At 37.6% G+C, this 24,156-nt stretch overlaps 2 protein-coding genes across 7 annotated transcripts in view; one reads left to right on the top strand and one right to left on the bottom strand.

Moving 5' to 3' along the window:
• The window catches only part of GALK2 (galactokinase 2), a 113,597-nt gene extending 105,712 nt beyond the window's left edge, over positions 1–7,885 (bottom strand). For 2 of the 5 annotated variants that reach the window (XM_047738840.1, XM_047738842.1), the window contains exon 1: positions 962–1,133. Coding sequence is in view for 2 of the 5 variants with exons in the window: in XM_047738837.1 (XP_047594793.1) it covers positions 962–1,014 (53 nt within the window). In the remaining 3 variants the exon portion in view is untranslated. Of the gene's footprint in view, positions 1–923; positions 1,154–7,640 lie in introns of those variants that run through there. The other 3 variants (XM_047738839.1, XM_047738837.1, XM_047738841.1) reach the window with 3 other exon arrangements.
• A 105-nt stretch (positions 7,886–7,990) lies between these two features.
• Positions 7,991–24,156, top strand: part of COPS2 (COP9 signalosome subunit 2) — a 29,527-nt gene continuing 13,361 nt past the window's right edge. For both annotated transcript variants that reach the window (XM_047738845.1, XM_047738844.1), the window contains exons 1-3: positions 7,991–8,144; positions 19,608–19,721; positions 20,409–20,486. In XM_047738845.1, coding sequence (XP_047594801.1) covers positions 8,091–8,144; positions 19,608–19,721; positions 20,409–20,486 — 246 coding nt within the window. In that variant the 5' untranslated portion in view covers positions 7,991–8,090. The remainder of the gene's footprint in view (positions 8,145–19,607; positions 19,722–20,408; positions 20,487–24,156) is intronic.

Here is a 24,156-nt window from a genome sequence, read left to right as displayed (position 1 = left end):
CAATGTATCCTAGTTCATTCAAGTATGTAAGGGCAATAATACATCCCAAGGACCTTCAGAGAATATACAGAAATCCAGAGACATACACGAGTAGTCTAAAGCCCTGCTGCTCTCCTTTCTTCCAGGTAACTAAACACCCACTGTTTGATTTCTTAAGGGTGAAAAAAGTATTTGCAAGTTTTAGTAAGTTATAATATTATCAACTCCCGCATGACTGTGAAAAACCAGGAAGCAGGGAAAGCTTGAAGACTTAATGTTATAGAAAAAAATTAACAAGGAAAAAGTAAAAATTAGAGCAAAGAAGGAGAGAATCCAACCTTAGAAAAGCTGCATAGCTAATGTGCAGCAGGTTAGAGACTTCATTCTATGAGATTTCCCTCCTATGTCAGAACTGTTTCTACAGAGTATCTGCAAGATGCCCTCAAATGAAAAGAATCCTCCACTAGGTATCACTAAAGTTATTCTGTAGCTAGGTACCTGCAGCAGATTAATTCCCTAAGTGACAGTACCTAGATGTTATGGTTTGTTTAAAGGGACGCAGAGACCAAGGGAGGTTTGTTTCGGTTTGGGTTTGGGTGTGTTTGCAATAAGTATTTTAGAAAGGGGATTTTTAAAAAGCACTACCAACTGGCAGGCAAGACAAAGAAAGAGGGGTTCTAAGTTAGTTTGGGCACTTCTGCTAAAGCCCAGCAGAAACAGTGTACCACCTTCAGCACCAAAGGTTAAAGAAGGATCTGCACGGATGGAGAAAAACCTTCAACCCTTGGTAGGAATCAAGGTGTAAAGTGTTTTGAGATGTGGTCTTTCTCGCAAGCCCAGCCATGCGGCCTCATAAAATCCCAAGGATACTGTCCATTCCCAGGAGCAAAAGAAGCAGCCAGCGAAGAGCCAGAAATCTTGGACACTATCTGCACCTAGCCTACCCAGGCGATCCCAAAGCGCGGCATCTCCTCTCCCCCACCTGGGATGATCTGCCACTTGCACTCGACGCATGGCAGGACCCTCCGTGGCCATATTTCGCTAGATCCTTCTTTCCTCCGCAGTTTCAACTGGCGAAACAGAGCTCCCAAGGTAATCACGAGACATCTGCTGTAGGAACCTTTTCTTCCGGGCGAGAGCGGCCCTCACCCTGCGGAAATCCTGCCGCTTTGCTGAGGTGGCTGTTTCCAGTCTGTCCCGCCTACGGCTCCTCCTCCCCAGGCTCCAGGGCCTACTGCCCTCCCTGGAGCTGTCAGGTACAGCCACCATGCTGCTCTGAGCTCCGGGCACTGGGACTCGCTGGGTGCAAGCGAAGAAGCTAAGGAAGTTTATTTTATGCGCCCTGGGGCATAAATCTGAGAACACGATTAAACCTTGCGCCTCAGGTTGCTTTTTTTCCTTTCTTTTTTATCTTTTTTTTTTTTTTTTGAGTTAGGGTGTTTCTTTTTTTCTTTCGTGACCAGCAGCTACACCCCCAAATACACCCTAAATTGTTTAGTTATTCCCTTAAGGCTGTATAAAATTGATGCATTTGATTTAAACATATTTGCTTATTTCCAGGATGAAGGCATCAGTGGGCCTTTCCAGAACGCAATATTTTCACTATTAAGTGAAAAGAAGAAAATACACGTCTTTCAAATTACCAGAACCCTTCCCAACCAGTTCAACCCCTTCATTTTTCAGCTGCCTGGACAAATCCCAAATGCCCTATGAAAAGAACACACCATTCCCATCCCATCATTCTAGTATATTTGTTTCCTTTCCTTCACAGTTCTCATAACTTCTGCATATTTCTTTTCTTTTGTATTGTCTCTCACCATCTCCACCATCACTACCACTACAAAGTTAGCAAGTTGAGGGTAGGAACTGTGTATCTAGGCAGCATCTGGCAGATTCTTATTAGGTAAGATGAACTTAATGAACAATTGAAAGGCGAACTGACTCCTAAGGTCACACAGTCAATTGGTAGTAAAACTTGCATTATCAACTGAGCACTTTCAATGCTGCTTTAGTTCACAGGGGAATCATGGGAGGATTAATGCAAAACATAAAGAACTTACAGATTTCAGTAAAGGAAACAAAGACAAATTTGGAATTACAATATAATTGTCCCTGCTTTGCCTCCATACCATACATCCTTCTGAAAAGTAGGTGGTTCACATTTCATAAACCTAGGGATGTATGGTCACCATTTGGGGTGGGAATAAAACAAATGAGAATTAGAGATACCAAAACAGCAAACAACAATAATATTGCTAAAAGTGTGCAATTGCATTTTTAACAAAAGACATTTTTACAAGGTCAAGGACAGCATAAGGAATGAAAAGTCCCAGCAGGCCTAATCATCCTTTTTTTTTTTTTTGCATATTCCTCCTATAGCAATTTTAGAGATAAAAAACCTAACTGCAATATAGAGTATTCTGAAGGGCTAATATGAACAGTTGATTGATTTAAAGATGATATGTTTATTAAATATTTTGTAAGCACCATGCATTTACATATATCATTTTATTTAATATGAAGAGACTGAGGCAGATTAAAAGGAGCAGTAAGTAGGCAAGGCCATTAGTCTATAAGGTGGGAATGCAATGCAATCATGCAAATTGTATTCATCAGAACTCCTCTTGGGAAGGAGTGGGTGTTAAATTGGTAGAAATAACATTTTGATAAGCCACTTAGGTTGTTTGGTAAGATCAAGGGATATGCTCCAACAACAGACAGTTGTCAATTTGCCTTTGAAGGAGAGAAAATTCCTTCCCTGAGTGAAGTATACAATTTAGGCTACAGCCAAAGTTGAGGTATTTATCACCATTCCCCTACCCGACCTCCACACCACACCTTTGCTACAGTTCTGACAGTAGCTGCATTTCTCATTTCTCTACAACCATGGCTGCTGTTGGGAAGTCCATCTGAACTTCTACTAAATCCAGCTGATTTTTTTTTTTTTAAGTAAACTCTGAGCCTAATCTGAGGCTTGAAACTCACAACCCTGATAATTAAGAGTCTCATGCTCTACCAACTGAGCCAGCCAGGCTGGCTTCATTAAATTTTTAATTAACCCCCCTGAGTACACCCTGAGTTTCCTGTCCAGATCTTAACTATTATAAAAGGAGTCCTCCTTTTTTGCCTTCTAACGTATGGTATTCAGCCTCTCTAAATAAATGTAGTAAAAAAAAAAAATTTAAGATGATCAATGTGAAGGGATGTTAAATCATGAGCCTATTTGGGGTAACCATATGTCTCAACCCAGAGAAGTAAGGGATCATGAATGCCAGAGTTTACTTAAAAATATCACATTTTCATTGAGCATTTTCTACAGGCAAAGCACATGCTTAGTTTCAGGGGATTCAGAGATAAGTAAGATAATTGTGTCCTGAAGGAGCTTTCAGCTTAAAAAAGAACACAAAATAATCATAATACACAGTAACAAAGCAAATAAAAATATACTTTTAAAGGGTCAAATTATGTTGGGAATTATGTGTCAATTATTTTTGACACAGGTAGTAAGACAATTCAACACAGAATGGGTCATTTTTTCAACAGTCAAAGCTAGAACAATTTAATATCTGTACACAGAAAAAAAAAAAAAAAACTCCACATTTACCCCATGCTACATACAAAAATTAAACCTGAAATTAAACTCTTAAATATAAGAGTTTAAACTATGTAAAACTTTTAGATGAAAACTTAAAAAAAAATTAGTGCCCTTGGTTTTGGCAAATATTCTTTAAATACACCAAAAAAGGCACAAAAAGCTCTCACGAGTCAATGGTAATGAGACAAATAACCCAATTTTAATATGAGCACAAGAATTGAAATGATACTTCACCAAAGAAGATAACATGGATGACAAATAAGCACATGAAAAGATGTTCAAAATTAGTCATTAAGGAAATGCCAACTGAAAACACAATGATCTACCACTATACTCCTGCTAGAGTGGTTACAATTAAAACAACTGACCAGGGGCGCCTGGGTGGCTCAGTGGGTTAAGCCACTGCCTTCGGCTCAGGTCATGATCCCAGGTCCTGGGTTCAAGCCCCGCATCAGGCTTTCTGCTCGGCAGGGAGCCTGCTTCCTCCTCTCTCTCTGCCTCCCTCTCTGCCTACTTGTGATTTCTCTCTGTCAAATAAATAAATAAAATCTTAAAAATAAAATAAAACAACTGACCACACTGTGTGTTGACAAGGATGTGGAGCAACTACAATTCTTATACATTGCTGGTAGATACGCAAAGTGGCAAAACCACTTAAAGAAACAATTTGAGAGTTTCTTTGAAAGTTAAGCATATATCTACCAACCATCCCATTGCAAGGTATTTATCTATATTCATATCTATTACCACATAACAATATTACCACAAACATAGCAGTATAAAACAATACACATTGATTACCTCACAGTTTCTATGGTTCAGGAGTCAGGGTATGGCTTAGCTGGGTCCTCTGTTTTAGGGTCTCGCAAAGTCTTATCTGAGGTTCAACTAGGGAAGGATTCATTCCTAAGATCACGTGACTGTTAGCAGTATTCAGTTCTTCGTGGGTTGTCAGAGTGAAGGCCATGGTTTCTTGCTGGCTATTGGCCAGATGTGACCCTCAGCTCATTGCCCCATGATCCTTCATAACATGGCTACTTGCTTTCTCAAAGCAGCAAGGGAGATAGAATCTCTCCCAGCAAAATGAGTTTCCAATCTTGTGCAATGTAATTATGTTCACATAATCACATATATCACCTCTGCTGTATCTTATTAGAAGCAAGTCACATCTATTTGTCAATCACACCTCACTAAAGCTGAAACAAACAAAAAGAGAAGTAAGTTCACAGATCCCACCCACATTCAAGGGGGGAAGGATTATCCAAGAGCATGGTTAGTAAGAAAACCACCTCTGTCTGTCCACCACATTACTCAAGAGAAACGAAATATATGTCCACACAAAAACTTGTGCACATATGTGCCCAATTGCTCTATTTGTATTAGCCAAATACTGAAAAAACTCAAATACCTATCAACAGGTGAATAGATATCTTGTGAGATATCTATACAATGGAACACTTAGCAATAAAAAGAAACAATCAATTGAAACCAATTGAAACAACACTGATGAATCTCAAGGTAATTATATGGAGTGAAAGAAGTCGGGCAAAAGAGAGTACATACTGTATGATTCATTTATATAAAATTCCAGAAAATGAAAAATAATCTATATGACAAAAAGTAGATTGGTGGTTGCCTGGGAAAAGTGAAAGGGTTGAAAAGGAAGGATTACCAAGAGGTAATCAGGAAGTTTGTGCAATGATAAATATATTCATTACTTTGGTTGTGGTAATGGTTTCACAGGTATATACACATGTCAAAATTCATCAAATTGTACACTTTTAAGTATGTGCAGCTTAATGTACCTCAGTAAAGCTGATAAATTATACTTCAGTAAAGTTTTATATATTTTTTTTAAGATTTTATTTATTTATTTGACAGACAGAGATCACAAGTAAGCAGAGAGGCAGGCAGAGAGTAAGGGGGAAGCAGGCTCCCTGCTGAGCAGAGAGCCTGATGTGGGGCTCAATCCCAGGACCCTGAGATCATGACCTGAGCCAAAGGCAGAGGCTTTAACCCACTGAGCCACCCAGGCGCTCCTATATATATGTATTTATTAAACATAGGATCCACCTTCTACAAGGGCACCACATCACATTAATGCTCCCTGTTACAGTAAAAAAAAATTATTATCTACCATTGAATAAAATTGATGTCAAGAAAAAGAGAATATCATAATTGCACAAAGTGTTCAGGATAGTTCATGTGAGTAAAATGACATTTAAACATATTTTTAAGGACAGAAAAGATTTTGACGCATAGTGATAGCTACAAGGGCATTCCTTATACAGAAAAATTAACATGTTTATTCATTCAATAAACAAACTTGTGTACCCAAGCAGTGTGCTAAACACTGTGAAGACCTTTTTGTCTGTCTTAGCAAATTTCCAGACTGGATTGATTAAATTTGGAAATGATTAAGAATATTATGCTCAATATTTACCTGCAGTTTTTCTAGGGCTCCTAGTCACTAACTCACTTGATTTCTTTCCCCTTTGTAGTAGTAATTAAAAAGCAGAAAATTATATCAATAAATTCAACGTAAACCACCATGCACAAGGTTAATAGAAAATCGCAAAATTGCTATACTGATTAGAATGCAAAACTATATAGTTCCGATTACTCTGAAAAACTAAAACTCTTAACCACCTTGGAATTCTATTTTCTCTTTTGAAGAATTATGGATTTCAGGTAGAGTAACCATGTGATATACTGCCCAAAGTCCTGAGAGAAATGGATGCTGATAATTATTACTCTGGGACAACAGTATTAAATCAGGGCTGTCCCAGGGAAACTGAGATGTATAGTCACCCCAGTTATAGGGAGATTCTGGTTTGTTTTAAGGTTTACAAGTATAGATTCCCGAGCTATACCCCAGACCTATTGAATCAGAATCTCTGGTGTGGGATTTGGGAAGTTTATAATCTAATGAACTGCCATGCTTGGAACGCCTTGGACCCTAAAGTGATATCATTAAAGGCTCTTCCAATTCTAAAATCCTATGCTTTATAGGGGAATTTTGAATATGAACTTTATATTAGATGATATTAGGGAATTATTAATTTTCTTGATGTAATAATGATCTGATCATATAAGAAAATGTCCTTGTTTTTAGGAAATACACATAGCTGCATCTAAGAGTGATGTGTCAAGCATTTTGTTTTCAATTGATTCAGGAAATACACAAACACAAAGCGGATAGTGGGTATACACATGATCCCTGGACTGTATCAATTTTTCTGAATTTTTGAAATTCTCATAATAAAAAGTTGTCAAGAAAAGACTATTAAGGAAAAACTGTTTATAGGTAGGCAGTCTTGTTGTTGTAAATATAACTTTTAAGAACTATGACCAAAAAGATGGCAATTCAATTGATTGCTAAGAAATGCAGCCTGTAATTCCTCCTCTTGGGTTTTTTTCCCAAGAAAAAAACTAAGTGGCAAAGATACTCGTTGCAAAATTGTTTAAAATAGTATTCTAAGTGTACACTATTAATGGCATGCTTAGGTGAATTATGGTGCATTGGTACATTCAATGGAGGTATTATTACACAACTATTAAATTATCACTGTCAAAAACATACTGCATATATTGTCCTATGCTGTTACATAACTAGGTGCAAAAATAATCCGAAATTATATCTGTGCTATAACTAGATAAAATTTGCTTCAAGTGGACAGAACTGGAAGTTTATATGGAAAATGCTGTTTAAAACGCAGTCCCCCGCCCCCGTATTTCACTTTCATTTTTTCATTTTGAATTCTGCTAATAATTTTGTGCAACAATAGTGCGTATTTTAAAAACCAGTCGTTACCTATTACCTTAATTTTGGTTAAGGGCAGTAAAGGTCAGTTTATAATTCGTTGGAAGAACTGAGTAGGATTTTAGGCGCCTCGATTGATGCTTAACTGGTTTGGGAGAGCCACAGCATCATTTTGCCGAGTACAAACATAACAAACATCATGTGTAAACCGTACTGCTGAAAAGGTCTCCAAACATCACAGGAACACCCACCATAATATGTGGGCAAAATGCGCATAGATAATCAAGGCAGAAATACTACTACCTGTCTAATAGGACGGGCATGTCAGCCTTTTCTCCGCGAAAGGCTTCTGATCCTACGGTGCCTCCTACTTTCACCAGAATGAGATGGTTCCAGAGTCCCAGGCAAGGGAAGAGACTGTTCCCTTGCCCAGGAGGCTGGAAACTGCTCAGTGTGAGCGCAAGGTTTCCAAGGCCCTTCGGCAGAGATCCTCAGCAGTAGACGATTCCCCAGTTGCTAGGTTTAGTTGCTAAGGCACCAACCGTCTCGCAGGAAGACGGGGCAGTGCACTCCCTTTTGGCGTCGTAGCGAATCCTCTCGATACCGAGCGCATTTGTTCCGGAAGGAAACATACAGCTCCTCTAAGAGCGACGGGAAGGCAAGGAGAAGCTGGGAGTGACGCCTCTGAGCCGTGGAGGATTGTGGGAGGAGGTTGTCTCCAATTTCTCCTCCCTCTCCCCCCTCCCGGCCAAGATGTCTGACATGGAGGATGATTTCATGTGCGATGATGAGGAGGACTACGACTTGGTAAGGCGGTGGGGACGGAACTCTGGGGTTAAGGGTGGTGCCTGGCTTTAGGGACTGGGGCAGGGTCGACCGCAGCCTCTCGCAGTAGAACATGTGCTTCTTCCAGTTTCTCCCCGTGCAGTGACAGGACGGGTTTACCTCCTCCCCCTTCCCTCACCGGGCCCGGGCCCTGCTTCTCCTGCATGGGGGAGGGGAGAGTGAAGGAGGCAGCGAAGGGGGTCCCGAGCCTTGCGCTTCAAGTCTGACCGTCTCCTGCGTTTACATAGACACCCCTGACCTCCGGCGTCCGGTTTTCGGTGCCTCCTACCACCTCCCCACCGCGCGAGCCGCCTCGGGGATCGTGCAGCGGTCTAGGCCCTGACTCTGCCCTTTCGGGCCCAGCTTTCCGGGCCCCTCTTCTTCATCCTGGAACTGAGCGAGTGAGAAATGCTGAGAGAAGGGTCTGAAAACTAGGGGACCTTACTGCTCCCAGGCCTGGCCGCGAAACGCCTCATGTGGGTCTACTGGAAACAGCTTAAGAATAATAGTCCAGGTTCCGTTTTGGTTTAAGGTAAAAAGGTGCAGCAGAGCGTTCAGGGCAAGGATAGCTATTCAACAACAACAACAAACAAACAAAACAAAGTAGTTAAACTACTTGTTTCGATAAAAGCTGCGGGGGGAGGTTTTGCTTTTTTGTTTGTTTTGGTGGGGGGGGTGGGGCTAAGGGGATTGACCCAGTGGATTTCTTTTTTGACTTTGAGATTTCCCAGTATTCAAAGTTAAAAATATCAACAGTATAAAAATGAACGAATTTATGTAGCTGAACGGTGATCTGTAAAGATTCAAGGTTTAAATAAACATATTTACAAGCTTTCAAAAAAATTCACTACCATTTTGGGTTGCTATTCAGGAACAATAACTGTGCGGACTAAGAAATTATTCAGGCCAAGAATTAGCATCAACATTGTTTTTTCCTTTGGGGGCGTTTTTGTGCATGTTTCTTGAATATTATAGTGATTCTGCCTTATTGTCAAGTTATGAAGTAGATGCTTAGGGGTATCTGGCTCATCTTATATTTTAAGCCAGATATTCTTGAGACATTAATATATCATCTTGAATTCTTCTGAAACTTTTGTATAGTCATTTACAGTTAATCTTCCTATTTTAAATGAAAACACATTTGCAAAAGGTAGAGGGAAGTGCTTGCTCTTACCTGAAAATCAAAGTAGAGGTTTTGATAATTCTTAAAGTTGAATGTAGAGTTTTGCTAATAGTAATGAGTTCTGCTTTACATTTTAGTTTGTGCAGATCAGGCCAGTTTTAGGCAGTGCATTAAGATTGTATTACTTGTGACATCATGTGCGTTTTTATTTATTGCATGTTTATATTATAGGTATTTTCATAACTGTGGAAGTGTCTCTTAAAATGTGTAGCACTGTGGTAAACTTGAAGATCATCAGTGAGAACGTAATGTAGGAATGGGAATGAGAATTTTGTTGTCCCATAAAGTATTCAGTTTTTGAAAGAACTTTAAACATGCATTCTTTTAACTTGGATAGGTTTTTTCAGCCTTTTAGAGCCCACACTACATGTACAATATAAAGTTTAACATATAGTTGTTTTAACTTTTTTCTTAACCAAAAAATGTAAGATTTTACACTACTACATAATTAAATGAAATATTCCCCCCAGCATTCTGTTAAATAGTCCTTCCTCCCCACCCCCCATATCTGTCCTATGAAGATACCATTCTGGATTCCCAATCAGATATCAAGTAGTGAAACTTTTTTTACTATGAGTTAAAGTCTTTTGATGGCATAGAATTTATTTAGCAGTTTATTTCTTGGTTGGGTTAGTTTCGTTAAACCACTATATGTTTCTAAAACAAAGACTGAGGGGGCGTCGGACTGGCTCAGTTGGTAGAGCATGGGGACTCTTTTTCTTGAGGTTCAGGCCCCACATTGGGTATAGAGATTACTTAAAAATAAGAATCTTAAAAAAAAAAAAAGGAGGGCTGGTTGCCATTTCGTGCTTACATGTTGTCAAGAGAGAAGTTGGGTGTTTTTTCATAGTTACTTGCCTGAGACTTGTTTCTTGGGATTTAAAGTGTCAAAAGAATTGACTTGCTGGATTAGGGAAATTTCTTTTTTATTTAAAAAAATATTGTTTGTTGGAAAATTCACGATTTCATTTTAGTCAAAATATTAACTAAAGCTGGCATGCGTGGGTTAAGCATCCGCCTTTGGCTCAGGTCATGATCCCAGAGTCCTAGGATTGAGTCCTGAATCGGGCAAGCCTGCTTCTCCCTCTGCCTTTGCCTACCACTCTACCTGCTTGTGCTGTCTCTCTGACAAATAAATAAATAAAATCTTTTTTAAAAAGTATTAATTAGAGCCCTGAGTATTTCTGACCAAAGATATATTCAGCATATCTTTTCTGGGTTGTCTGTTGGCAAATTTTAATACTCTAAATCATTTTTTATACTTGCCCAATCTAGTGGAAATACATATTTAGGATACCACCAGGAAAAGTAAAACTGTTGCTAAAACTATACTGTTTTTGTATAAGAAAGTAATTAATGGTGTGTACCCCAAGATCTAGAAGAAAAGAGAACCAACTTGGTTTAAAAAAGAAGAAACAAATGTGAAAGAAATCTAATTTGCTTGAGCTCTTATTTCTAAGACCTATTTTATTTTTTATTAGAAGCAGAAGCAGGTGTTTTTTTTTTTTCCTTTTCTTTTAAGTAGGCTCCAAGCCTAGCATGGAGCCCCACGTGGGACTTGAACTTAGAACTCTGAGATCCAGACCTGACCTGAACTGAGATGAAGAGTCGGCCACCCAAATGACTGAGCCACCCAGGTGCCCCAGAAGCAGGCATTTTCTAAGCATAGGAATTTATATAGCAGTAGATGGAGAAGTGGGAGATGGTACTGGTAAATGTCTTGATTATTTGCTTGTCTGATAATACTAAGTAATAACTATACTACCATTCATTAAGTTAATAAGGCTATTGATATGTTAACTATATTGTAATTCTACAGTCCAACCATTCTAGCATGAAATTCCTTAATAGTTCTTTTTTTTTTTTTTTTTTTTGCTTATTTTGTTTTGTTTTGCTTTTGCTTAGGACTTCTAATAATCTTTTCAGAAAGGACTTAAGACAGACTGACTTCATTCCAAATATTATTCTTTAGTAGCTCCTGTGATAAGGTAGGGCAGTATATATTTGAATTTAAATGTATTGCAAGGAAAAAATTTGTCAAAAAGATAGACTAATTCTGCTCGGGTAAATATATTAAAGCTGTGAGACTCATATTCCCCTAGCCAGCCTCACAGTTATGATTAGTGAATGAATATTTACTAGCATTGGGGTTTTTTGGTCTTAATATGTTGCTGTTTTAATGCTCTAAACATTTGCTTCTTTTTTATCTGCATTTTTGTGGGGAGAAAAATGAGTTGTAGCCGTAGGATATCTTATAGAATCTCATTTGTCACCATTTTAACAATTTAGCAAATAATGGCTTGAACTTACTTTCTGGTGTTATAAAGAATCTTAGAACATAGCTTAACAAATGAAAATATAACACTTCTGTTTTTAAAAAAATACTTTTGAATTACTACAAATAGAATATATAATCTCCTTTGAAAAGAAGTGGTGATAGAGAACAAGGGGGAAAAAAAAAGCTCTAGGAATTTGTATGTTTAGTATGAGGGATGTCACTTGTCATTCATTGTGCATATAAAGAGTTTGGAAGTTATAGGTTGTTCCCCTCTGAGACTGCTGTGCCACTAACTTAACTATTTGACAGAATGTTGGGGACCTTTATAGATTTTCAAACAGTATACTGCTTATGGTCTGAGCCAGTGTTTTCTATGCTGCACAAACATTTGGAATTCTGCATGTACTCCTCATGAAGATGAAATTTGATTCTGTAGCTGAGGCTTTTAAAAGAAACTTAACGTGTTTAATCATAAATAATTGGAGGGGCTCCTGGGTGGCTCAGTGGGTTAAAGCCTCTGCTTTCACCTCAGGTCATGATCCCAGGGTCCTGGGATAGAGCCCCACATTGGGCTCTCTGCTCAATGGGGAGCCTGCTTCCCTTCCTTTCTCTCTGCCTGCCTCTCTGCCTACTTGTGATCTCTGTCTGTCAAATAATGAAAATCTTTTAAAAATAAATAAATAAATTATTGAAAACAACTCCAGATAGGAAAATACTAATCCTTTTAGTACTAATAAAGTAATGACACATTAATTATGGTATATCCATGTGATGGAATGCTTATATCAGCATTTCAAATCATGCTCTGAACAATATTCAGTGATTAAAAACTTTTGATAACTTGTATTGGTCAGGACTCTTGGGCATAAGAGACAAGAATATTGTTAAACTAGCTTAAACTAAGAAGAGCATGTGTTGACAAACATCACAGGAAGTATCAATATGGCTGGATTCATGGCTCAGATGATGGTGGTGGCTATTCTCTTTCTTTCTTCCTGGTCTGCTTTCCTCACTGTGTCGGCATAATTGTCTTCACATTACATCACAAGATGTAATGCAGCATCTTCCTAGTATTATAACCTCAAAGGCAAAAGGGTCGTCTTTGCTAGCTCTAACAGCAAAGCCCTAGGAAGGACTTTTATTGACCCAGCTAAGATCTGTGTGGCCTTCTGTGAACAGCTGTAGAGAGGGAGATGGAATCGCTTGCCCTCCTCTGTGAACAGCTGTAGAGAAGGAGATGGTATTGCTTGCCCTCCTCTGTGGGTAGGGGACCGTAATTGAAAACCCTCACATGGGAGAGTAGGGGTTGATCATTAATGCTATGCACACAGTGAACACATATACACTATAAATATGTAATCTGTATTACAGTTTAAGAGGGTGGAAATAAAAATTTTTTGTTAAGTGGGAAAATAGAGAAAAAATGTCTGGAAGATCTGAAAAATAACAGGAAAACTAAAATTTGTTTATTTCTCAGTGAACCTGTATTTTATTGCTAAGGTGAGAAGGGGCAGGTTCTAGGGTATAAATGATGAACAGAAATCTTACTTTGATCATGAGAGGCCAAATAATATTTTGTCATAGCTCAAAATTTTTAGAGTTCTTCAAAGAACTTGAAGCATGTAGCTTTTTAAAATAGGTGATACATGCACATAGTTCAAACAAAATATAAAAAGTTTTCTTTCCATTCTCGTTCCCCATTTGCCCAGTTCCCATTTCTCCTATACATAATCAAATACATGTTTTTATCCTCCCCTTTGTTTTTAAACCAGGATATAGCCCATTATATATATTGTTCTATGCTTTGGTTTTAATGTGCCTTAGCAGTGATTGTATGGATGTGCTGTACTTTATATAACCAGTTCTCTCTTGATAAGCATTTGTCCTGTTTCCTTTTGCTCTTATAAACAATGTGCAGCTTTTTTTTTTTTTTTTTTTTTTTTTTTTTTTAACTAAAGTGATAGGCTTTATCTTTTTTTGTAGATGTGGAAAACCATATTCTGAGTCATGTCTGATAAACAAGTTGGGCCATCAAACTGGGTGATACTCTTAGATTAGAAACATCTAGTGAAGTTTTTCTTCAGAATTTCAGAAACATTGCTTAATAATCCATGTCAGTGGAATAACTTTACTACCTCTTGAAATTACTACTTCAAAGTTAAGTGTTGGTTTGGAATATAAGTTTCGATGTATTTCCAAAAAGTCGTATTGCATTACCTCATAGGTGTACTCTGTATAATGAAATTGGAGAGGTTAAAACAAGTATAACTAAAATGATAAATAACAGGAGACAGCTCTTAACATGCTAAGAGTAAGATAAATTTAAGACTTTTTACCCATAACTGAAATCTGTAAACTGTGAATATCCAGCAGCATGAATTTGTACTTTATGTTATATCTCAAACACTTGAATTTCAGTGGGAATTAGAAAGTTCCTAAGGTTCAACCCCCCCACATTTGATAAGAGAGAAACTAAAGCATCATGTCTGAGTGATTCACTTTAATTTATAGGACAAATTAGTGGGAGAGTCAAAAGTATATCCCAGGTCTAATGACATTTATGATTTCTCTCTTTGGAAGATTTAATTTGAAGACTGAAAGTTTAGGACAAATAAAAGAATCTTCTGATTTACCCTGTAGATGAATTAGGAACCATTAACTTAAGTGAAATTTTAAAAACTTAGGACAACTTTATGAATGGCTAAACCACAAGTGACTACTTAGGAGTTGTATTATATCTAGTCCTTAAGGATAATGAATGAGACCTTGCCCTTTGCTTCTCTGTGCCCAACATCTAGTATAGCTGTCAAGATGTGATCAAGGCTTGGCAAGCATTGTTAATGGTGGGTCTTTTGTTCTAGAGCACATTTCAAAGACCTCTTTTGACAAGGGACACAGGAATAAGTAGAAGCTGTGAAACTGACCTTTAGCAGTAGGTGCATTCCAACATAGAGTCATTATTGCCCCTGGCTGTTCTGTTCTTACATGTTATTTTGGAACATTCATCCACTTTTCATTTCAGGCAAACAAACATTTATTGAGCAGTTTGTCTTATAACAGACTCTGGGGATGCCAAAATAAGGAAGAGAAACTTCCTTCCTTCCTTCCTTCCTTCCTTTGAGAAGCTCATAGTAGTAAAGTGAGGGGAAGTGGGAACAAAACACTCAACAAGGCTCCATGTTAGAGAGATGCATGTCCTGTAAAAGCATGACTAAGGAGAAAATTTCTTTTGCTAAGTAAAGTTGGAGGAAGAACCACAAGGTAAGCCTTGAGTACATCTTCCAGGACTGTTAGGGCTGGGAAGCATCATAGGAGAAAAGTGGGAAGTTTGTTAAGAGGGGAGGTAATTTAGAATTCCTAGCAGAGGACAGTTAATGCCCATACAGAGATTTTGCGTTGTGTGGTACACGTGGGGAAGGAAGAATAGATTTGGGTGTGTGCATGGATCACAAATTGCTTTGGGGAGTATTAAGACATGAGTTATTATATAAATAGGTGGAACTTAAAAACTTAGGTAGGCTTTTAATCCTTTTAACAATGTTCATGTGGCTTCTTTCATATATTGCTTAATTTTTTTGTTTCTTAAAACATTCTTAATATATTGAAATACCAGTTTCTCTTTTTAAAAGCATTTTCTTTAAACTTTTACAAATTATAATTCTATCCTCATCTGACATGAGGGAATTGAGTCCAACAATATTTAATACTTTTTATATAGTCTCTATTCTCATTAACAGCACTGTGTATATCCAAGTCATCAATAGTCATTAGAGATAACTTTAAGAATTTATTTTTTTATTTATTTGAGAGTGGGAAAGGGAGCATGAGCACGGGAAGGAGCTGAGGCAAAGGGACAGAAAGAATCTCAAGCAGATTCGGTGCTGAGTGCAGAGCTGATGTAAGTCTCATGACCTAAATCAAAACTGAGAGCTGGTCACTCAAAACAGCTGAGCCATCCAGGCACCGCAGTCATTAGTGATAACTTTTATTTCCCTTTATCCCGTGCCCATGTTGTGGGTCCTTTTTATTTTACATCCCAAACATCTCTTGACATATTCTGTACTTAACTGTATATCCTTCCTTTTCTCCCTATTCTACTACTTGGAATCAAACTTCCATCATCTTTTAGCCAGACAATCGTAAGATTATCCAGTGGGCTACTTCATTGCTACCAGATGACTTCGTAAAACACAATCTGATTATTTCCCCGTAAAATTATTTAGTGGCTCCACTTGATCTAAGCTCCATGCTAGACTTCTGTTGTGGTGTTCCTCTGTCTGATAACTAGTTTCTCTCTCACTAGTTCTTTTACACATCCTGTGCTTCAGCCCAATCTGACTATCCATGCGTCTTTGAATTATGCGGTATCATTTCAAGCTTCCATGCCTTTGCACACCTTAACTGCTTTGTTTCAGATGCCTTTCCTAATCCCCAGGCAACTCCTATTCATATTTTTAGACCTGCTTCAGGTAACTTCCTTCTAATTCACTCCTTTTGTTTTTTAATTTAGTTTTATTTCTTTTCAGTATTCCAGCATTCATTGTTTATGCACGACACCCAGTGCTCTGCGCAATACAAGTGCCCTCCACAATACCCACCACCAGCCTCACCTATCCCCCACCTGCCTCCCCTCCAAAACCCTCAGTTTATTTCTCAGAGTCCACAGTCTCTCATGTTTGTCTCCCTCTCTGATTTCCCCCGACTCACTTCTCTCCATCTCCCAGTGTCCTCTGTGTTATTCCTTGTGTTCCACAAGTAAGTGAAACCATGTGATAATTGACTCTCTTTTCTTGACTTATTTCACTCAGCATAATCTCTTCTAGTCCCATCCATGTTGATACAAAAGTCAGGTATTCATCCTTTCTGATAGAGGTATAATATTCCATTGTATATATGGACCAAATCTTCTTTATCCATTCGTCCGTTGAAGGGCATCTTGGTTCTTTCCACAGTTTGGCAACTATGGCCATTGTTGCTGTGAACATTGGGGTACAGGTGGCCTTTCTTTTCACTACATCTGTATCTTTGGGGTGAATACCCAGTAGTGCAGTTGCAGGGTCATAGGGTGGCTCTATTTTTAATTTCTTAAGAAATCTCCACACTGTTTTCCAAAGTGGCTGCACCAACTTGCATTCCCACCAACAGTGTAAGAGCCTTCCCCCTTTCTCCATATCCTCTCCAACACTTGTTATTTACTGTCTTGTTAATTTTGGCCATTCTAACTGGTGTAAGGTGGTATCTCAATGTGTTTTTTATTTGAATCTCCCTGATGGCTAATGATGATGAACATTTTTTCATGTGTCTGTTAGCCATTTGTATGTCTTCTTTGGAGAAGTGTCTGTTCATGTCTTCTGCCCATTTTTTGACGTAATCACTCCTTTCTTTGAGCTGCTGGTGTACCTAATATGTATCTTTATTGTGTTAGAGCATTGCTGTTTCATTTGCATATCTGTCCCTGACCATGAGTAGCTTATGGAAAGATTTAATTTGCATATGCAGGAGCAACACTTAATTGCTGGTATATGCTGAAGATCTTTTTTTTTTAATTTTTTTTTAAGATTTTATTTATTTATTTGATAGAGAAAGAGATCACAAGTAGGCAGAGAGGCAGGCAGAGAGAGAGAGGGGAAGCAGGCTCCCTGCTGAGCAGAGAGCCTGATGTGGGGCTCGATCCCAGGACACTGGGATCATGACCTGAGCCGAAGGCAGAGGCTTAACCCACTGAGCGACCCAGGTGCACCCCCTATGCTGAAGATCTTATCACTTAGTATCTAAATAGGTATCTAACAGTAGATATCTAAACAACAGAATTATTCTAAAGATTTCTCAAAATAATCTAATAACGAAGAAGAGTTTTCTGTAGTACACAGCTTGTACTGATTCATTGAACTGCATATGACAGGGTAGTCCTGTCACAGAGGCTGGTTCAAACCCTCTGAGTATGCTGTTACAGATCATAACAAGGGACTGCCTGATTATAAGAATGCCAGTCAGGAACACCAGTTCTTATGTATTTAGACATTTTGGCAATACTATTTAAGAATTGAATTGCAGTTATGCAAAAAATGTTACACATTCCACTTCTTCATCCCTATGCATATGATTTATTTCCTTTAAAACAGGGCACCTGGGTGGCTCAGTGGGTTAAAGCCTCTGCCTTCAGCTCAGGTCATAATCCCAGGGTCCTGGGATTGAGCCCCACATCGGGCTCTCTGCTCAGCAGGGAGCCTGCTTCCTCCTCTCTCTGCCTGCCTCTCTGCCTACTTGTGATCTCTGTCTGTGAAATAAATAAATAAAATCTTTAAAAAAAATGACAACAGAAAATCTGTGGAGAGATGGAAGTGGCTTGGTAGACTAGGGTGGTAGCAAAGGAGAGGGAGGAAAGTGCATGAATTTGAGACTTATGTTGAAGTTAGAATCAGTAAGGACTTTTTATGTTCCAACAATGTGACTGCTTTTAGTTCTTTAGTCACCTCCCATGATGCTGTTTTGTATCTACCGTTCTCTTTCCCCTCTCCTGTTTCCTCTAGCAGGCAAAAACCCCCATTTATCTTTCAGAACCTAGCTCAGAAGCCTTCACTCTCACAGCATTATTTGATACATAGTTTGCTTGTTTATTAAGTCTTTATTAATTGCTTTCTGGTTTGATCAGTTATAGTCAAACCTAGCTTACAGGGTCAAGAAGTGAATGATTGATTATCAAATTTATTCATTACCCAGAATTTGATCTCATCCCAAAGAGAAGTATTACAAAGGATTTTCATGTTAAACAGAATTCCCAATCAAATCCGGAAGACTGCATCCGTGCTTCATGTCCTTACACAAGGAAATAATTGTCCTCTAGAGGGTGCACATTACAAAGCCTCTGTGGTCAGATAAAACTGGTTTTATACTAACATCAAAATCCTCCTCCATCTCTTATCACAGAAAAAACTCATCTTGTATTCATGTATTTTTGAGCTCGCTAGCACTGTACTCACTATGCTTTTTTTCATTCTTTGGCCTTTATGAAATATTACAGATTTTTCATGAATATCTCTAAAAAAATTACTAAGTATTTGGATTTAGAAATAACTCTGTAATACTCTTCTTGTCTTTTTGTGTTTACTTCCAGGTACCGTTCTTAATTTGACATTTTGCCTTTTGTAATGATTTGTAGCTGATGGAAATAATTTTGTGTCTTCCTAAAATAATGACTTTCATTCTACTAAGCTATTTATGTTTTATAATCCTCATCATTAAGTTGAATATCTTTTGAACTGTTATAAACTATTTTAAATTCTTGTTTATACTGCTTCACAAAATAGTTGCTTTATTCCAATTTTTCTTTCTACTTACTGTTTCAGTACTAAGAACTGAATTTATGTGGTGAAAGTCAAATAAAATTGTTAAAATTTGGTTGCACTTAATTTTATTTGTTATGAAGCTAGTTAAAGTACATTAATATAATAATAGCTATGTGGAGTGCACATAAAACAAGTATTCTTATTAACGTATCATTATATTTAGCAATAAACTGCTCTGCCACATATAGATTACCATCCTAGGTAGTCAGGCCTTATTAGAACAATGAAATATAGACTAAAGGAGTAGAGAAATTTAAACTACAGAACTTAAGATGGATAATTAGCTTTTATGTAGTAATTAACATTTATGGTGATTTTTCTTGGGTTCTGTGACCACCAGAAAATTAACCACTGCAAAATTGGGAGTCACTAATGAGTATTTTGTACATTTTGCTTTTTTGTTAATTCTATGGAATTGTAGTTTTGATCTGAAAGAAAGAAATGATTCCATTCTCCTCACTTGATTTTGGCTCTTTCACTTGTTTTTTAAATAATGATTAAGTATCAGTGGCATTTTACCTATGTGTGTAATGTTGTTTTGTATAAATGTATGGTTTTTCTGTCTTAACAGTACTCACTTTTTAACAGGGCAATGTGTTGAATTCTTTTTCATTTTAGTGTCTCTTTCTAACACACAGGAATACTCTGAAGATAGTAACTCCGAACCAAATGTGGATTTGGAAAATCAGTACTATAATTCCAAAGCGCTAAAAGAAGATGACCCAAAAGCAGCATTAAGCAGTTTTCAAAAGGTTCATATTTTTTTCTGATTGATTCTGTTTCTTAAAGTTTATTTTTTCAAATGATGTCTCAGAATTTTACCTCAGAAATGTGTTTTGGGTACTAAGTGTTAATCCTGTAAGTAAGTTTGCATTTTGCAATACAGGCAGATACTTTAAAAGGGGTATACTATTGTTTTTTCTAATCAATCTATCTATAAAACAGGGCCATTGTCCTGGAAAGCTAGTATGGTTCTGACAGAAGGAAACCACCATGATGATCAATAGGATAATACCTATTGGGATAATACCTGTAGGATAATACTACAATTTTGTTCCTTTTTTGGAGGACAGATCACACAGGTGTGGTTCCACTATTAAATAATGTGATTTCTCGATGACTAATAAACTTTTGGGTTGTTCTTACCAATGGATTATTCAGAGGGAGAAAAAGGATTTCTGGGATTGTAAAATAATTGAGCAGTAGTTCTTGTTTAATCTTTTGATGAAGAAACTTCAAAATAAGCTCACTTATCCTTAAGCATTTTAAGACACGTTTCTTTTGTAAAGCCTTTTAAAAATGGCATTGAGAAATGGTGGAATTTTGGGGGAAGTGTTCGTCATACATTTGATGTAAAATTAATTCAAAACAGACATTGGTGTCAACTAGAAAATAACGTTAGCATTAAGTTAGATGAAAAATGTCTTCTGTTTTTTTAGGTTTTGGAACTTGAAGGTGAAAAAGGAGAATGGGGATTTAAAGCACTGAAGCAAATGATTAAGATTAACTTCAAGTTGGTAAGATTTGTTTTGAGGGGAATTAAACTAATAATAAAATAAATTCTGTGGGTAAAAACCTCATGCCAACAAAATGCCATTCTGTCTACTTCTTTAAGATAATTCTGGTGATAATATTTCTATACTTAAGCCTACTTTTCATTTGTGACTACAGTAATACTAAGTTAAAAAAATTGTACATAGGAGTCAAACTTTTCTGTTTTAAGAGAACTTTTCCTATAGATATATAGAGAGTATCTGGCTGCACTGTTAACAGAATGATTTTTCCACAAGTTACTGTGTTTATTTTGGAGTTTAAATACAGGGAGTTCCACTTCTAAAAACTAGCATCATTCTTGACTCCTCTCTTTGTCTCTCTCCCCTCCAATAATCCATTGGTAAATTCAGGTGTCTTTAAATATCTTTAAAATACATCTCATATATGAATGCTACTTAACCATTCTTATGTCTGTTAGTCTGGTCCAGGCCAAAATTCATCTCTTATCTGGATTGTATCAATAGCTTCTTAACTGGTATCCTTCCTTCTATCCTGGCCTTATTAACAGTCTGTTCTCCACAAGCAGCAGAGTGATCCTTTTGGTTTTGTTTTTAGAGTGATCCTTTTAAAATGTTAAGTCAGATTATATCATTCCTTTGCTCTGAATCCCCTAATGGTTCCTACTCTCCTTAATAAAATTCAAATCCTTACCATAGCCTAGGAGGCCCTATGTCTGCTTACCCTTTGCTACCTTTCTGATAACTATTTTCTGTTCTTTCCTTCACTGGGCTCCTTGCTGTCCTCATGTCATCCTAAGCATGCTGCTACTTGTAAACACTTGTATTTGCTGTTTCCTCTGCCCCAAATTCTCCTCTCGATTAGCCACGTGGCTCTTTTCTTCATTTGATCGGATCTCTGTTCAGGGTCACCAAATATCAAGATGGCCTTCCTCTGACTACCTTATATAAAATCACATCCTTCCCATCATCATTTATATTCATCTTACCCTGCTGTTTTTTTTCTTTTGACTATATCACCCCTTGATCCATTTACTTAACTTATTGCCTTTCTACTGCCCTCATCCTCATAGGTTGTAAGCTCCATGAGAGTTGGACTTTATTCCCTGTTCACATTCCTATCACCTCTAATAGTGGCTGGCATTCAGTAGGTGCTCAAATATCTTGTTGGCACTGTCATGATGTAGTACTCTCATAGAATTGTTAGTCTTCAAGAGTGCAGGGTAGAGGTGGAGGGGAAAATAAATGGTAAGATGAGAGGAGTAGGGACAGACAGAACTTTAAAATCATTAAGGATAGGGGAATTTTTGAGAAAAAAAGTGGAGTTTAGCAGAGGTAAGGACTTGCTTCTATGGCAAATGGAAGGATAGGTGGCAGTCTATTACCACTTTTTTTTTCTCTTATCTATATATTTCTCATATGATTCCTCCCTCTCCCTATTAACCTCTCTATCCCATATATTTGAATTTGAACTCCCTGAATTGACTTGACTGTTACCTTTGTCTAGTTAACTTGCACTAATTTTCATCCTGTTCTTGACATACTCTTTGGCATCCTCACCTACCTTCAAAAGGACCCCTCCTTCAAAAGGACCCCTCCATGACATTTATAGAAACTATCCACAAAATATTTTAGCTCATTCTTCCCCCCAAAATATCAAGAGTATTCAAAAAAATGTTGGACATTAATAAGTATATTTCATATATACTTATTATATTTATATAGTTATAAATATATAGTTATATAGTTATAGCATTTATATATAGTTAAAGGGAAAATGTCTGTCTTGAATTCACCCTTTCTAGTTCTGCTCTGATATTCACAAAAAGTATCTCTCCATTGCACAAAGAAAGCCTTTGTGCTTTCTTTCCATTAATTATTTGTGAAAATACTAAACACCTACTGTATTTAAATTAATCACTTAGAAGGATGTAGAAGAAGCATCAGGTATCTCAAGGGACAGGGACTTTGACTAAACAATTTTAGTCTTGACTTGAACATTGGGCTTCAAGTCTTAAGATTTTATGATTTGAAATAATACCAAGACTATAGAAAACTGCTGTCTTAACATTACTAACAATGGTTTAGTTTTGGGGCCCATTTAAATATATGCTACTCATATGCTACCCATAAGACTTGATTTTACCATTTTACCTTGAGCCAAGATGGGAAGTAAGTAAGGGAAAGGATTATTTGTAGTTAGTGTTACCTTGCCTACCTTCCTTCACTATGTTTTATTTGCTTAAGCAGCTTCTGTGAATAGTAGTTTCAGCTTCTATCCCTCATTTTCTAGTTGGACTCAGAATAGGACCCATGTTGCTGTGTGAAGCTTTTGAGCAATAAAAAGTTGAAGGGGGGGCACCTGGGTGGCTCAGTGGGTTAAAGCCTCTGCTTTTGGCTCAGGTCATGGTCCCAGGGTCCTGGGATCGAGCCCCGCATCAGGCTCTCTGCTAGCAGGGAGCCTGCTTCCCTCTCTCTATGTCTGCCTCTCTGCCTGCTTGTGATCTCTGTCTGTCAAATAAATAAAATTAAAAAAAAAAAAAAAAAAGTTGAAAGGGTTTGTTATCAACTGCTCTGTGTTCACCACTGTAATTTACCTTACCTTCCCTTAATCTTAAATTCAGTAACAGAATTATTGAAAAATGAGCTTTAAAATTACTAGAGCATAAGAAAATGAATTCAAAACTAACTTTTTGCTAAAATCCTATTTCAGTATCCAAACACAATCTCAAAGTTAGGACAGTCCATTTCTGATTTGCCTTTTGCCATAAGAAATGTTCTGTAGGGGTGCCTGGGTGGCTCAGTGGGTTAAAGCCTCTGCCAGGGTCCTGGGATCAAGCCCCACATCGGGCTGTCTGCTCTGCAGGGAGCCTGCTTCCTCTTCTCTCTCTCTCTCTCTGCCTGCCTCTCTGTCTACTTGTGATCTCTGTCTGTCAAATAAATAAATAAAATCTTTAAAAAAGGAAAAAAAAATGTTCTGTAACTTGGGTTTTAACAGTTCATTGATAGGACATTACCTATTATCTGCCCTTAAATGGTACTGGCATACTTGGAAATAAGGTAGTTTGATATATATTGCTCAGGCTTTTCCCATTGCTCTGTCCATTTTTCCCCACCTATCCAACTATTGTTTTCTTTTTTGTAACTCAGTTCTTGCTTAGATTTCGGAGTCTTCTCAGGTTCATAAATACACATACTTTGTTAGTCTAGTATCTACCAATGCTCCACCTCCCTGATTAAAAGTAGAGTAGAACCCAATAACAAGAAGGATTAGTAGGAGTTGGAGATTGTGGGGACTGTGTGTGGATACAGGTTATCAGGTTAGACTCATAAATTGACTTACGTGATATACTTTGAGAGAGGATCCACCAAAATACTTAAGTTTTGAAAATTTGGTAGTTCTTCATTTCTCAGACCTCTCATGTTTCCTGGAATAACCACAGTAGTACAAATAGTCCTGCAAGGAATAGCAACATTAGCTACATCTACCATTGAGTAGAGCCTTGGGTGGGAGGACTTTTCTTGATAGTGGGATGAGTACCTGGGCTTGAAAAGATTCCTTCAACTTCACATTTTATCACTGAGCCAACCAATAATATAGGGAAAAAAGAAACATATCTATTAGAGAGCTTTCTCATCAAGGGGTAAATCTTCAGTAGAGGATATAGCTGATAAT

This window comes from Lutra lutra, chromosome 7, assembly GCF_902655055.1.
Source record: "Lutra lutra chromosome 7, mLutLut1.2, whole genome shotgun sequence".
NCBI lineage: Eukaryota > Metazoa > Chordata > Mammalia > Carnivora > Mustelidae > Lutra > Lutra lutra.
This window is presented reverse-complemented; position numbering and strand designations above follow the sequence as displayed.